This window comes from Vigna umbellata, chromosome 2 (genome assembly GCF_029865625.1).
Source record: "Vigna umbellata cultivar VRB3 chromosome 2, Vumbellata_1.0, whole genome shotgun sequence".
NCBI classification, from domain to species: Eukaryota; Viridiplantae; Streptophyta; class Magnoliopsida; order Fabales; family Fabaceae; genus Vigna; species Vigna umbellata.
This window is the reverse complement of record NC_142166.1, coordinates 14,743,880-14,760,901: the sequence shown is the minus strand read 5'-3', so window position 1 is coordinate 14,760,901 and position 17,022 is coordinate 14,743,880. Positions and strand designations below refer to the sequence as shown.

Sequence of the window (17,022 nt, the reverse complement as noted above, 5' to 3'; positions counted from 1 at the left end):
AACTTGTTTATCCACGATAATTTAATACCTAAGTTATTTACTCACTTTAATTCAAATTGTATATGTTAATGAATTAGTCACAAACACATGCGTAGGCACGGGTGGTGTTTACTTTTATGTGTGAGATTAATTTTTTAGATTAGTACTTATATTTTAAGAGGTTTAGAGGTTGATTAAATAAATAATATATATTTTTAAAAATATAAAAGTTAGACTATGAAAGAAAAATGTAAGAAGTCGATAATCTAACAATATAATAGTTAAACGATCCAAACAAAATATAAAGAATAAATAATCTAAAATACAAAGACTAGACGATGAGAAAGAAAATGTCAATGATAAAATCCTCTAAAAAATATAAAATATAAAGAATAGACTATACATAAATAAAATATACCATGACTTCCATTTAAAATATTATGATTTTAATAAGTTCATGTATTAATTTATGAAATTTATGAATGTTCTAATTTCAAAGTTTAGAACAATTTTACAAATTAATATAATGTCATAATATTCTCATTTATTAATTTCGAACTATATTTAGGTTTTGTATTTGAGTACATGCAATAGATTAATTTATTTTAAAATATTGCTTTCTTTAATTTGACTATTTACCTGACATTTAACATCAATGTTCAAGATTGTAGAAGTAATATAAAAAAACAAACTATAACGAAAATAACAAAATTAAGACATGACATAATATATGTTTGGTTTAAACTTGAGGAATCTCAAGTGAGTTCTCTTGTGGAAAACAGTCTCAATTGAGTCCTAAATTTTGAAAAAATCGTAACAATTAAACCTTTTTCGTTAAGTGGTGACAGACGGCGTCAAGAGACGCTGATGTGTTGCATAGTAAATAAATTAAGGGATTTTGACATGACAAAATGTAATTGGTCATTATAGTTAAAATGTTAGATTAGGGATTTTATGCACTTCATATTAGGGCTTTCTCAACTAAATAGGGTTAGAGAAAGAGGGATTTGAAAAGGGAATTAGGGATTTGAATGCAAACATGAGACGAGCAAACCGCGTGAAGACATTTGAATTCGAATCGGAGAGAAGACAAAGCCAATCACCTCAGCCTTGATGAACCGAACGTTCACGACAATTAAGGTCAGTTTGCTTTCGTGCTTTGTTTAGTGTTTTGCTTTCGTGCTTCGTTTTGTATTGCGTTTTCGTTTTAGGGATGAGTAATGAGAAATAGGTTTTTTCATTGTGGTATGATTATTTATGCGGTGTTTTATGCGGCGTGGTCCCAATATTGCCTTTTGAAATGTGTAGAACTGTAGATGTTGTGGTCCCTATTTCTTTTTCAATTGTTTAGAAGCAGTGGTCCCTTGTCTGAGTGTTTCGTTGGTGGAGATGTTAGTTTGCTCCCTGATGAGTGCATATTTATGCCCACATTTATGCTTTAAAATTCAAATTTTTGATGGGATAATTGTGCTTAAATGGTTGATTTTAAGTGAATTTGTGATGATTGGAATTGTTGGGTTTGGGAAATAAAGAGACGTAAAAAGTGAGTTTTAGCGCATAAATTATTCTTGGATGTTCTAATGTTTATTTGTGCAGCTGAGAATATAAGTTTTATTGGTCCAAATGGCAATTCAAGGCCCAAAATCAGATTTTATTTGGAAAATTCAGAACGGGCTAAAGTGCAGATAGAAGAAATTTCAGGGCATTTGTGCAATTTTGGAAAGTCAGAAAATCTAAAAGATAAAATTCAGTTGTTGAATTTAATTTGGGAATATCAACAGAAAATATCTTCCAAATAATTTTATCATTATCTAAATATTTTAGTTATTTGGAAGATATAGGATATAAGATAATTAAGTTAATATCTATCAAATATTCTTTAAAACTGATTTAATCTAATGAATATTTGAAAGATATAATATATCAACAGAAAATATCTTATCAACAAACTATTCAGAGTCCAAGCCCAATCAAGCCCTATTTAAAGAGACCCAGAGGACTTCACTTGATTCATTCTCTCATACTCCTCTCACTTTTCTTTCATCTTGTATTCAACTCCATTCATGGAGAGCTAAGCATCTAGGGCTATTCTGTTGTAATTCCATGACGGATTCTGAGGTTACGTTCAGTTAATGCAATTGTTTACTTTGGTTATGATTTAAGTTGTTCTCTCTATGTCTTTCATCTCTCTATCTTGTTAAAAGCAAATATTTTTGCATCATAATATGTTTGAATCTACATGCATATTGATTATATGAGTTTTAGGGTTTCTAGGTTTAAATTGAAAATCTACTTTGATTTAATTTAGGAACTTTCATATGATTAAATGGTTTTTACTATCAATTGAGAATGTACTTTGGTTGGTAGTAATAATTTCAACTATAATCAATTGAGAATTTACTTTGATTGATTAACTTTTAACTTGGTTAGGAGATTTAAGAATAGACATGATTAAACACAATAGAATTTGATTGAGAATGTACTTTAGTTGAATTTATTGTGAATAATCTAGAAAGGTTTTGCATTTGATTGAGAATTTACTTTGGTTAAATGCATGATCGCCCTCAAATTAATTAAGAATGTACTTTAATTAATTTGAAACTTAAACAATAATCAATTGAACAATTATCCGTGAATAACCGATGATGAATCTATCTTGGAAAAGCAGTAGAATTAGCCTATTTAATCATAACTGTTTTTAAGTTTATTATTTGTTCTTTAAACATTCTCCAAACATCATTTTTATTCATAAGCATTGCATAGCATAAGAGTCAGATATTCAAAAGCAATTCCGTGTTCGTTGGGAGACGACTCAGGGTTACTTTAGCCCTATCTACCTTCTTGAATACTACTTGGCAATACTGAAGTTGCCTTGAAAAGTAGTATTAATTTGATAGCTTCAACGACAGCCTATCACTCCCCCATTTGCGTGTTTGAGTGGTATGGAGTGTAATAGTAGTAATATTTTCCTCCCATAATGTACAAGTACAAAGACTTTGTGCGATATATATAATATAAAATGGATGATGAACGTATTAAAGCACTAGTCCACCATACTTGACACTTTGAATGGTCTTATGATCCAGACACGTGGAGCTATTTTGGCATCTTAGCTTCAGTCAAAGACTTAGAACATATAGATGTGAAAGAGCTTTGGTACTCTTTAGGAGGTTAGTCAGTGCTCGCATATAGGTTAGAACTATTGACTGATGACCGTGGTGCAATGCATATTCTTAACATTGCATATTAAATGGTGAAGTTCATCTATATGTGGTTCATAAAATCATGGAACCACAAAGAATGGAAATGATTGATTGGGGTGATGTTGATGTTGATGGTGAAGTTGCAAGAGAAATGGAGGATGCTGTTGTTGATGGTGAAGTTGCAAGAGAAATGGAGGAGGGTGATGGTGATGCTGAAGTGGCAAGAGAAATGGAGGATGCTGATGCTGATGGAGAAGTTGCAAGAGAAATGGAGGAGGGTGATGGTGATGCTGAAATTGCAAGAGAAATGGAGGAGGGTGATGGTGATGCTGAAGTTACACCCAACCTCCTTGCATTGCCACTACTGTGTTGAATGCCCCAACTGTTGCATGTGCAAGACGAAGACGAACGAGAGATTCCTCAACTGAACAGTGTTGTAGTTCTTCCTTCCACAACATCTTCTTTCTCAAGACGAAGAACAATGACAAATTCTACCTCAAGGACCTCTCTAAATGTTAAGGCAACCATAATAATTTTAGCCTCCACGTGAAAATCATGATTACAAAAACACATTAGCCAGTTAATTAATACACAATGACACTTGCTCTAAAAAAAATACAGCTCAACATCTCTTGACATCGTCTATCACCACTTAACGAAAATGACTTAATTGTTATGATTTTTCAAAATTTAGGACCCAATTGAGACCGTTTTCAACAAGAGAATCCATTTGAGATTCTTCAACAAATATGAGGATCACCCAAGGGTTTAAACTTATATGTTTTATATAAACTTTACGTGTCCATGTAAACCTTACAATAAAACACACAAAAAAGAAAGAAACTTATCATATAAAGATGAATCACATATTATTCTCGCTTAAATTGTTTTTGTTCTTGCTTAAGAAAGTTGTTTCCAAAGGGACTAAAATAAATAGATATTTACCTAATAAGAGTAACTTTTATGTTGTTTTTCCTTGCTTCCATGTTAGCTTAAAAATAAATGATGTAACCTTCATGTAATCCATGGAAAGAGAACAATCCTTTCATCCACGGTCAATCTTGATTAATTTTTTTGCGGACAATTTTTTATTAACACTATGCATTTTATTTCCTTATTAGATCGTATGACTTATCCTACAAAAATTATGAATTTGAGTGACTAAAACACTAAAATAAATATAAATAAATTAAATATGAAATTTAATAAATAAAAGTAGGACAAAAATCTCACCAAATTGGTTGCTTGACAATAATTTCTTGACCGTATAACCGAGAAATGAATCAATGATTTGTGAATCAACGGTTAAAGTTTAACAACATGGAATGGAACTTGCATATTTCTTTATATACAGTAATATGAAAGCTTTAAATGAAATGTTTTTATTTACACGGAAATAATAACAGTTTTATTTCTCAAGCGATGACAACAATTCGTAAATAACATAACATTGTGAAATTGATAAAACTTTTCAATTTCCAATAGAAAACAACTAATTTAATGATTTGGAAAGATTATACAAAATTTTAATATAATTTTAAAACATCAGACTTTTAATAACTAAACTGAATTAATATATGATAATTTAATAATATAAACATTTATAAATATAAATAATAAGTATTACTAAATTACTAAATGTACTTTATATATGATATACATAAATAAAATAGATTTACAGTAAGGATTGCTAAATATATTTAAAATATAAAATATATTTAATTCAGCAATACAAAAACTAACTTCAAAATTGTTAACTAATTTGCGAAAGAGTTCAATATAAAAAGTACACATTGAACATAAGTCACAAACAATTTATAATAGAATATATAATAAGTATTACTAAACCAATAAATTAAAAAAAGTTTAACACTGATTTAGAAAACTCATACATTCAAAATTTTGTTATAAGATAAAGGTGGTAATGCGAAACGATCTGCCCATCTTGGTTTGAGCCACGTTGGATTTACAAAAAGTAAACCATCTGCACCATCTTGGTTTTGGATTTACAAAAAGTGTGTCGGGCTAACTTGCCCCGAAATTAAAAATATAAACTAAGGAAAAAATTTTAACAATTTTTTTGACAATTTTTTATAATTGCTTTATCTAATAGCTTGTGATTGATTTTAAATATACAAATCAATAAAACAATAACACATAATCAATTATAAAAAAGTAATTAAAAAAAGTTAAAATATCATTTTCCATGAACTAATTTATCTTATGGGCTTTGCATGACATCGCGGGGGATTATTTATATTTATTTTAGTTTTGTTATTTTGAATTACATATTATATCTAAAAAAGAAAAAAAAAACTTAGTTTAATTAAAACAAAAAACAATTATAATTTTTGAATTGTTAGTTTTTAGTCGTGGCTATTAAGAGATTTTTTGTTGAAATCATAAATAATATTAATTATAATGGTTATATTCACTGATTTATTAGAATATTTAATTAGTAATCTTTATATTTATAGATATTAAATCATTATAAATCACCTTTATTATATTATAAATATTTGTTTTTCTATTTAATATTATATATATATATATATATATATATATATATATCTTTTTTCTTTTTTGCTTTTTTCAATTTGTCATGGGGGTATGCGAACATATGGAAGAACATAAGCTCTAAAAATTCAATTGCCCCGATGTATTAAGGATGCAACACATTTTTCTATAAGTAACTATTAAAGTGGATAAAAATTGTTATAGAGGAATTAAACAGGTTTTAGATCTAAAATCTCAGAACATCATTTAACATTTAAAGAATATTGGAAACCGAGGTCAACAAATGTGACCCTTCAAAACTCACAAATATTTAAAATTTACAACAACAATATAGTATAATAATTGAAAAATATGATATAATAATTGAAAAATATAGTATATAACTGAAAAATACAATCTAATACTAATTTTAATATTAACTTTAAGTTTAACTCAATCCACAAAATTGTAAGATTACATATTCTAAATTAGTCTTATTAATTGATATGAACTTCCAACACTATAAATAAGAAATTTAATAATTATATAAAAATCACATTACATAATTAAATAATTATATAATTACATCATTCAAATATGAAATGATAAATTATGCAAATAGTATTTTATTTAAACATTGAAACATGAACTTTAAAATCGAATTTCCTTTTATATATACATAATTATCTTAAAAGAATTAGTAGTGTTAGAAAAATAGAGACATGAGTGTATTATTACATACTGTAAATTAATTTATTTTTCATCTTTGAAAAATAATTAATGATAAAAGCATATGACAACTTTGTTTATTTCGAATTGAATATTTGTGAAAATTATATTTTTTTTTAACAATAGTTTCCTATAATAATTTCAAAATTAAAAACCAAATAGTAAAACAATAAACTAATCAAATAATTCAAATTCATATTTTTAATTGAAAATATTGTAAACTGAAAAAGAAAAGTGTAACTTCAATGTGTTAAAAAAAAGCCAAACACTCATATCTTACCAAATCGTGGCATTGGCCAAAACATTAACAGATTTGCAAGAAGAATGAAAAGAAATTCAGATTTACACAAAAAACAAATCAATAAAGTTAAAAAATGTTTCAAACACTAGTCCTCATAAACACCAATAGCTCAAACATTTAGATCTTACATAAAAACAATTTGAAACCCTAATTATAAAAATATACCAACTTGAATGATTTGAACAAAAACTAGGGCAAAACAATATATAGAAACCTAGAAACATAGAAACCTTCACATCCATCATAAAAAACATTTGAGTGAAGAAGCCATCACCGAAAAGAGTAACACATTAGATGGAAGAAACATAGAAACCTTCATATCGATCATAAAAACAGAAGCAAAAAGTTAAAAATGATTACTTTTAAAAACTAGAGTGATATCTTACTCATTACTTTGGTTACACAGTGGTATATAACTTTCAAATCCTGAACGAAGAAGACGTTGCCAAAAAACGAATAAGATATTTGGTATAAGAAACAAAGAAAGTCATTTGGTCGGTGCACTGGACAATGCAGCATGTGAGAGAAGCTACAGTATAAAACAGCATGTGGAAGATGCTACAGTATTGATGTGATCCATTAAAGTTCAGAATTACCTGACCTAGAATAAAAGTGTTATCTTTGTAAATATAATGCTCAGAGTGTTATTTGAATATAAAATGGAATAGTGGTTATGTTAGAATGCAGTGCTCGTGTAAATAAATATTTTATTCTCTCAAGAATTTTTATTAAAATATTTTAATTAATAATAAATTAAGCATGTTTTATTTTTCTATTTGTTTAATTTGAAAAATTACACTTTTCTATTCATCCAACATATTATTTCCATTGAGTGAGCTGTTTAAAGCAAAACAAGTTATAAGATAATATTATTTGTTTTGAAAGATGATGTTGTTTTAATGATCGGAATCATTGAACTAATCATTTTTATCAATGTTCTGATTCTAAAATCATATGTTTTTACATAATTCCCCTTTTAATTTATAAAATATAAGTAATCTTTCTAAATGGTAAACTCTTATATAAATATGAGGATAAGATGATCACTAATTTCGATGTTTCCATTGTAGAAAAAATGGTAGAAATGAATTAAAAATTTGTGAAGTACTTGCCACAAACAAAAATAGAAAATCAGTTAAGCAGTTGCTCGTTATTGAAGACAAGAAAACAACATAACTCAGACATGGTTGCGTTTTTAATTTTTTGGTTCCCCCACTAATTTCCTTTGTTATTCTTCCTTCCATCATTAATGGATCAAATAGATAATTTTGGTGACAAATATATACGTCAATAATTTGCAAAACAAGAAGAGAGAAGAAGGAGAAAAGAAAAAATGGAAGAAAATGTAATTGACATTACAGGTGTTTAAGATACAAGTGACAAGCATAGAGGTATGGCAGAAGTTGGAAAACGCTTCCTAGAGTATCAACTTATCGTCGATAATCCCAATCCTGTTTGGAAAAGTGAAAACTTATTAAGATTCAATCTTCCACAATTTACCTTTCTATTGCTTTGCATGATCGCTCTCACCCGCATTATACACTACATTCTAAGACCTTTCAATCAACCACATTTCGTTGCTGAATTTCTTGTAAGTGCACTCATTTCTCTATTTTACAAATTTTTAAATACGATTTCTTTCATTCATTCTTTTTTAGGAACAAAATTAATATTGTTTTGTTTCTTTCTTTCCAATACTTTCAATTCTTTTTTTCATAGTTACTTTGTGGGTATTAAAATGTATTATCTTTTATACTTGTTGGTGATTTAGGCAGGTTTACTGGTATGTCCACAACTGGTGGCAGGAACGATAGCGTTTACATTTGTGGCACCACCAAAAGCTCTTCTTGGTATAGAGACCATGGGACATCTAGGTCTCATCTACAATGTCTTCCTAACTGGCTTGGAGATGAACCTAGACGCTATCCTGCTAGCAAGAAGAATGGCCACAACCATTGCTATGGTTAGCACCATCATTCCAATGTTATTAGGAGCTGCAATATATTCTATGGCTCAAGCTCTCTACAAGGGTCCTAACCTTGACATGTCACTTTACAACACACCTAGTGCATATTTATTCTGGGCTTTGGTCCTCAGTGTCACAAACTTCCCTGTCCTCGCTCACATTCTTGCTGATCTTAAGATCCTCTATACAGAGCTAGGTAGATTGGCTGTAACTGCAGCCACAATAAGCGACTTCTACAATTGGGCAATGTTTGTGTTGCTCATCCCATTTGCTTGTCATAGTCAAAGACCCTTTCTCTCGGTGATATTAACCATTTTCTTTGTGCTCTTCTGCTACTTGGTGTTGCGCCCATTCCTTACCAAGTTGTTGAATAAGGAAACAGAAAATAATGAGTGGGACAATTACAAGTTATCGTATGTTCTGGTTGGTGTTTTGGCTTGTGCACAAGTGACTGAAATTCTAGGTACACATTCCGTTGTTGGAGCGTTGGTGTATGGATTGATGCTTCCTCGTGGAAAATTTTCTGACATGTTGATCGAAAGGTCAGATGATCTTGTCTCCATGTACCTGGAACCGTTGTTCTTTGTTGGCTGTGGCATAAGATTCGACTTTTCTAGTTTTAAACTGCACAAAGTTCTTAACGTGATCATAATTATTGTCATGTCATGCTTCACTAAGATTGTGAGCACTGTAATAACTGCATGGTTCTATGGCATGCCTTTTCGAGACGGTGTGGCACTTGGAGCACTTTTGAACACCAAAGGCATCTTGCCGTTAGTAATGCTAAACATTGCAATTGACAGACAGGTATTAGTCATAGTTTAACAAGCATTTGTCTATGTTCTTTCTCTCTCTCTCTCTCTATATATATATATATACTCACAGACACATTATTTTCAGTAAGATAATACTGAAGTGCATGTTATTTTCAGATTTTGAGTAGGGATTTCTATACAATCATGGTTGTGGCCAGTGTTGTGATGACCATACTAGTGACTCCGACCATCAACTTCATATACAAGCCAAGAAAGCAGTTTAAGAAAAACAAGCTGAGGACTGTGCAAAACTTGAAGGCTGATGCAGACATCAGAATTATGGTCTGCGTTCACAACCCTCGCCATGCCACAGGAATGATGAGCATTCTCGAAGCATGCAGTTGCGCCAATGCCACCCATCTACGCGTGTTTGCTCTTCAACTCATTGAGCTGAAAGGACGTGGCACTGCCTTTCTGATAGACGAGGGCGGTGGTTCCCAACAATCACAAGCAGACACTGAGAGCATCAGAGATATCTTCTCAGAGTTCAAACTAGAACGAGGGCTCACCAACGCTAGCGTGGAGACTCTCGCTGCAGTGTCCTCCTATGAGACCATTCACAAGGACATCTACAACATAGCTGACGAGAGACAGACGTCCTTGATTCTCCTTCCGTTCCACAAACATTCAGGCGTGGAGGGTGCCCTAGAGGAGACAAACCCTGTGTTCAGAGAGATAAACAGAAATGTGATGCGCTATGCACCATGTTCTGTGGGAATCTTGGTTGACCGTGGACACAGGTTACCGTCTGAGATGAACATGTATGTTGCCATTGTCTTCATTGGAGGGCCTGATGACCGTGAAGCCTTGGCTATTGCTTGGAGAATGGCAAGGCATAAAAGGATTCATCTCTCAATGGTAAATATTCTTCTGTTTGGAAAGGTTGCTGAAGTGGATACAAGTGAAACAATCAATGATGAAGCCAACGGGATACTGTCCCCTATGTTGGACAGTGTAAGGGAAAAGGAGTTGGACGAGGAGTATATGAGTTTGTTCAGACTCATGGCAGTGAACAATGAGCATTCCGTAACTTATTCAGAGAAGGAAGTGCACACTGCTGATGATATTCCGTTGGTTCTGGATGAATTGGAAAGGGAGGGCTATGATTTGTATGTTCTAGGGCATGGAAAAAGAAGGAACTCTACGGTGCTGTCAAAATTGTTAGAATGGACTGATTGTCCTGAACTTGGGGTTATGGGGGACATGCTTGCATCGAATACTTTGGGTTCATGCTCTTCGGTGCTTGTGGTGCAACAGTATGGGTTTGGAGGTATGAACTTGAGGTCTATTAACCAAACCACATGTGAAAGCAATGATGACGACATTGAAGCAATTTTTAAGGTCAAGAGCATCAAATATAATTGGTGAAGTAAGATCTCATGGATATGAGTTTTCAAATCAAATGGAATGGATTAAGTAGTGAGTGATTAAGGAAACTGCAAAGAGGGTCATGCAGCATGAGCTAACCAAGAAATTAATCCAAAGCTTCAAATATATATATATGCACGTGAAAGGGGAGTTCTTGTAATGGCTAGATGCCCCATATTGAGACGAAAATGTTCATGTTAATCCACCAAACAATTATCTTGTGGAGAAACGTGTGGATAGTTTGTACTTCTAGTTATAAACATATAAATTTCTAGACCTGTGGAACATCACTTTCAACTCATTTCATGCCATAAGAATGGCAAAATCTTTTAAAACAGATGTAAATTAGTTATATTTTTGGGTAAATTTCAGTGATTGTTTCTTTAATATTTATAGTATTATTTTATAACTAAAATATAGTTTTGTTTCGATAAGTAGCATAAGTTGGTGCTAAAGGTTGGGATTATCAACATGGAACTTTAGGTTTAATTGAAAACACTTCTTATACTCCAAGAACTTAAATAGTAAAGTCATAGATAAGTAGGTTGTGTGTTTAAGGGCAAATAAAAAAGTTTTAGGACATATAAAGGAAAGAGGTAAGGTGAGTTTGAAGGAGAAAATAAAATCTCTTACGAGGGACTTAAAGGTTTGGAATAAAGAGGTGTTTGGATGTGAACCAAGGAAAGCATAACCTAATCCAAAAAATAACTGAGTCAGATAAATTAGATGAGGAAAATGAACTATATGAAAGCAGTAAGTGTGTGACAAATACCTTCCACAACAAAAGAAAATCACCAAACGCTTCACATCATTCGTAACACTCATACCTACTACAAAGAAACCCAACAACTAGATGAATACATACCCATTTTCTTGGTTAGAAGCATATGCGAGATCTTGTTAAAAGTCTTATTAAATAGGTTAAAGAAAGGGCTTAGTAGGGTGATAGATAAGTCGCAATCAACTTTTACTGTGGGTAGAGGGTTCTAGATGGCGTGCTGGTTGTAAATGAAATTGTGGATGAAGTAAGATACGAAAGGAGAAAATGTGTTATCATCATAGTAGATTTCAAAAAAGGATAGGTGGGATAGACTTGGATTTTTTTTCAAAATGGATCATATGGATAAAGGAATGAGTCAACAACAATATCAATATATGTGCTCATTAATGGTAATCCCACGAAGGAATTCAATGCAACTAAAGGTCTAAGATAAGAAAATCCTATAGCACACCTGATAGTTGTTGAAGGTCTATCATGTATAATAAGACAAGAAAATAAGAAAATAAATGCTAGATAGGGTCAAAGTGGAGACAAATAAGATAGAAGTAAATATGCTATTATTTGAGGATGAAACTTTATTCCTATGTGAAGCAACAAACCAAAACATATTAGTAGTGAAATGTATCCATTAGTGTTTCGAGGTTGCATCGGGTCTCAAGATAAATTTTTCAAAAAGTAAACTAGAGAGAATGAAAGTAGAAAGAGATAATTTAGAAATATTCTTACGAATGTCAAAGTGTAAAACTAGGAGCATCCCATTGAAAGATATAACCTGTCATTAAAGCATTCAAATTAATGCTATTTAATTGTTAAGACTAAAAATAATAATATGGGTAAAAGATAACTCAAAAATAGTTTTTCAATAAATACAAAATTGATTCTTAATAAATTATATATTATAAAATTTATATATAAGGTTAGTAAAATATAATAAAAATAATATTAGAAAATAAAGATAAATAAAATAAATAAAAATATTAAATAAAAAATCATAATGAAAAAAATTTGGAAAAGATAAAAAAGATAAAATCAAAACTAAAAAAAGGTTGATTCAACTGTTTTTCCAAAATAATATTTTCAAATTAATCAATCTCAGTTATTGGCGTCCTTACTTTCAATATAACTTCTCAAAAAAGAAAAACGTTTTAGAGTAATTATATCAAATTTAATTGAAATAGCTTCTTAATTAAATATTACTATTTAATCATGTTTATTATTTTATGTCTTATATATAGTAAAAAACTAATTAACCAAAGTATCTTTTTGATTTAATTCTAATTAATGTTTTGATCTTTAATCAAAGTGAATTCTTAATTATTGATAAAAACTCATTTAATCATATGAAAGTTTTTAACTGTAATTAAAGTAACGTCTCAATTAAAATTTATAATCCATGGACTTATATGATTGTTATATAGATTTAGTATCGTTTTAATTTGTTACAATATAAAAATCATGACATTTGTTTGATTAAAAACAAAATACATAGATAAAAATAAATCTCAACAAAAATAATGGGAATTACACACGACACCAATTCGTCATAAATAGCCAAAATTCGTTGATAAGTATTGTTTTCCAATGAATTATCGACGACTCTAAATTCGTCGATAAAACCCTTGTCAGTACCGACAGATAATGATTGTTATTAATTACCAAAGAATGTATTCGTCGATAATTATTGAAAAATGTATCCGTCGATAATTACTAAAAGATTTATTCGTCGGTGGCAGATTCAAGAGTAATAGGTTGTTGGTTTCCAACCACACAATCACATCTGGTCATAAGATTTTAAGAAAACAAGATACAAAAGCCAAGTTCAATAAATAATATTCAGCCAAACATCATAGGTACATAACCAAGTATATGTTTATAAACATAAATAATATGTACACAGACATCATTGTAATAAGTATATGTTTATAAACATAAATAATATGCTAATAATCTATATAGTCATCTTCATGGACCTGTTCTTGTTCATTGTTTTGTTGTTGTTGCTCTGAAGGTGGATATACCGGTGTGGGGTGGACTGATGTCACATGGTCTATGGTGACTTTGTTGGAAAGGGTTGTACTTGGGCCTGAGGGATGTTGGACTAAGGCTGTGAAGGCGAAGGCAACAATCTCATGACTAGTTCTTTGAAACTAGCAAACTCTTCTCTCAAATCTTTGTATTCTTGGTCATGTCTTTCTAGTCGTTTTGTGAGTTGGACAACGACCTCCTCATCATTGGTGGAAGAAGATGGTTGATGCTTAAGAGTACATCTTCTCATAGTGTAATTTGCAACAAGTTATCCTGCCCTAGAGATTTGTCCTTTTTTCTTCCCACCAACAACGTCAATCCAACAGTGTGTCTTAATCATGTCATCGTCATCATGATAGTCTTCTAAGTCATTAGGACATAACCTTTGCTCCGATCCAACCTTGGACAGTCTACTTGAAAATTCTTATTGTTCAACATTATGCACAAAGTCAATAAAGGATATAGTAGAACAAGTTTAAAGTTTAAAGAAAATAATATTAAAAGTGTTTGCTTACATGGGTCCTCTGAGACCTTTCATCAACAAATATGGCAGATCCCTTTCGAAGATGAGTTTGTTGAAAACTTCATCAATGTGCACAGCCTGTCCCAATTCTTATGCCTTTAGTAACAAAATATGAAGTTATATATTGATGAAATTTATATTACATAAGTTATATGCAATAGATACAAAAAGGAATGAAGGTTTGTACCATACAAATGACGTGCTCATAAATGGTAATTGATCCACCTGTATGTAAAGTCCCACTCTTTTCTGAAGCTCGATTCCTTTGGGAAATAACACATGCGATAATCTGTAGAATTCCAACGTGCTAGCAAGGAGTCCTATATGTCCCCCCTAATCCAGTAAAGGTTTTCTCTTACATTTCTTGCATCTCTAAACATCTCATACAATCTTTGAGATGCTTTAGTGTGAGAATTTCTATGAATTTCAGTTTCATATTCAGGTCTCCACTGAACCTTCAGTTATGACAATAAATCATACACAAATAATCTTTATGTACTATATTTTGCATTTGAATGAACATACATCAATAGGAAATGATAATTAACTTGATGGAGTTTCACCTTAAATTGCTACCAGAATCAGTCTTTGTCTTCTGGAAGTACTACTCTCTATGTTGGCCAAGACATCGGAAATTGTTGCTTAATAGACCTTGTGATGACTTGATAAACAACTTTGGATGGAAGAAACTTGCATATAATTACAATAAAGTCATCAAAATTATGGCAACAAGTCATGTCATAGAAATTAGTTACAAAGATTATTAGGTATTACTCTCGATCATAAGGTTCAACACCATCTCGGTCAATCATGATGTGGGAATATCTGGAAACGGTATGGACGATGAGGTCGAAAAAGGAGGTTGTAAAGGTGTTACAATGAATACAAAAGGTTTGAGATCAACAGAATGTCTGATTATGGTTGTGGGAGAAATGGAGAATGAAAGTGACATGGCCATGAAGGAGTGACTATTTAGTGGCGGTGGATGAAGTGAAGAACATCGACATGGCTTCTTTTGTAATGTTTATTTGTGGAGCTAGGTTATGGTGTTTGCAGATGGGGCTAAGTTTTGTCATACAATTTCTTTTTTATTATTAAAAATGCACTTTCTATGTCAGTTATAATTAGAATCAGTATAGAAAGTTTATTATTTATTACAAACATTTCACCGCGTCTACTTTCTATACCGGTTACAATTAGAACAAGTATAAAACATTTTCTTATTTATTACAAAAATTCTACCACATCTACCTTTTATACTAGTTATAATTACAACCGATATAGAAAGTTTTATTCTTTATTACAAAAATACACTAGTGCAGAAAGGACCTTTAACGTCACCCCTTAAACGTCAGATCACACAATATCCAACGTAAAAATTGACCGGTGGCATTTTGGTAAATAAGTTGGCCTTGGCGACATCGGTTACAGGTGCATAACTGACGTCTATACTTTAAACCACGTCAGTTTGTACAATTAGACGCCAAAAAGGTAGCGTTAGAATGTGAAAAGTCATTTTTTTTGCGACATTTAGACGTCGGATCCCGCCACACCGATATCTAGATAGTCATTGAGACGTCGGTCCCCCTTACATCCGACGCCTAAATGGCCTGACAAGGTAGGTGAAAAGTTGTTTTGGACGTCGGCTCCCCTTTTATCCAACGTCTATATACACCGTGAGTATTAATTTTTAAATCGAATGGACATCATATCATTGAGGTCCCTGACGTCTAGTCGAGAATAGACGTCGGGCACTAGGGGCACCGACGTCTTGATTCCTGTTAAATCAGAAATCGTGAACCCGCGGTTACACGCACTTCATCGTCTTTCTCCTCGCCTTTTCTCTCCGTAGCATTGCATTTCCAAGTGCGTTTTATCTCTTTTGAACCGTTTAAACTTACTTTTACTCTGATTAAATTAGTCTTTGATGGATTATCTTCCATTTGAACCGATTAAAATGAGTTTTCGTGGTGTTTTGGTGCAATTTTTCTCGTGTCTTTGGGTAGCGTAGTAGCACTTTCTCCCTTTGCTAGTTTTCTCGTAAGAAAAGCTTGCGTCTTTTGGATCTCTTATAGCATTTCAACCCAAAATCGAACCTGGGTTCTTGCCTAGTTCTCATGTCACCGTACTCTTTTTCATTGGTGGTTGGAATGGAACTAGGCAATGAACCAGATTCAGTTTTCGGTTGAAATGCCATAAGAGATCCAAAAGACGCAAGCTTTTCTTATGAGGAAACAAGGAAGAAGGTGCTACTACGCTACCCAAAGACACGAGCTATTGTAGACGTCGGTTAATGCCATGTCTGACGTTTATAGTGCCCTTAGAGGTCGGTTTTGGTGTAATCCGACGTCTTTATAGACGTCAGACTCTATAGGTCCGACGTCCCATTAACGTCACCCATAAAGACGTCAGATTGAGATCTGACGTTAAAAGCCTAAAATAACAGACGTCTAAAGCCCTTTCTGCAGTAGTGATATTACAACGTTCACTTTCTATATCTGTTATAATTACAATCACTATAAAAAGTCTTAAAATATTTACAATTATACCAACACGCTACTTTTTATATTAGGTGGATTATGACCGATATAAAAAAATTTCTATAAAAATGTTTTTTGTACTAATGTATAGTATAAAAAGATATTTATCATGTAATCAAACTATCAAAATTTGACCATATATATTATGTTAATATATAATAATTTATCAAGAAATATCTCTATTAATATTATTTAGCTACTTTAAACTAATATTAAATAAGTTTTATCAAATTATACCTTTTATATTTGTTGGATTGAGTTAGTATATTATGGTTCTTTTTACAATATAAGATAAT

At 31.6% G+C, this 17,022-nt stretch overlaps 1 protein-coding gene across 1 annotated transcript; it reads left to right on the top strand.

The window, feature by feature from the left end:
- The first annotated feature begins 2,998 nt into the window (after positions 1-2,998).
- LOC124819980 (cation/H(+) antiporter 15-like) lies at positions 2,999-10,857 on the top strand. Its single transcript, XM_088107614.1, has 4 exons — positions 2,999-3,011; positions 8,112-8,299; positions 8,480-9,481; positions 9,607-10,857. Exons 1-4 carry the CDS (start codon positions 2,999-3,001, stop codon positions 10,855-10,857), a joined length of 2,454 nt encoding a protein of 817 aa, XP_087963740.1.
- The last annotated feature ends 6,165 nt before the right edge of the window (positions 10,858-17,022 follow it).

Bases quoted from the DNA above. Each gene is read 5' to 3' on its own strand.
- LOC124819980 (XM_088107614.1), top strand. The intron at 8,300-8,479 runs GTAAGTGCACTC...TTGGTGATTTAG, and splicing joins ATTTCGTTGCTGAATTTCTT to GCAGGTTTACTGGTATGTCC. The intron at 9,482-9,606 runs GTATTAGTCATA...TGTTATTTTCAG, and splicing joins ACATTGCAATTGACAGACAG to ATTTTGAGTAGGGATTTCTA.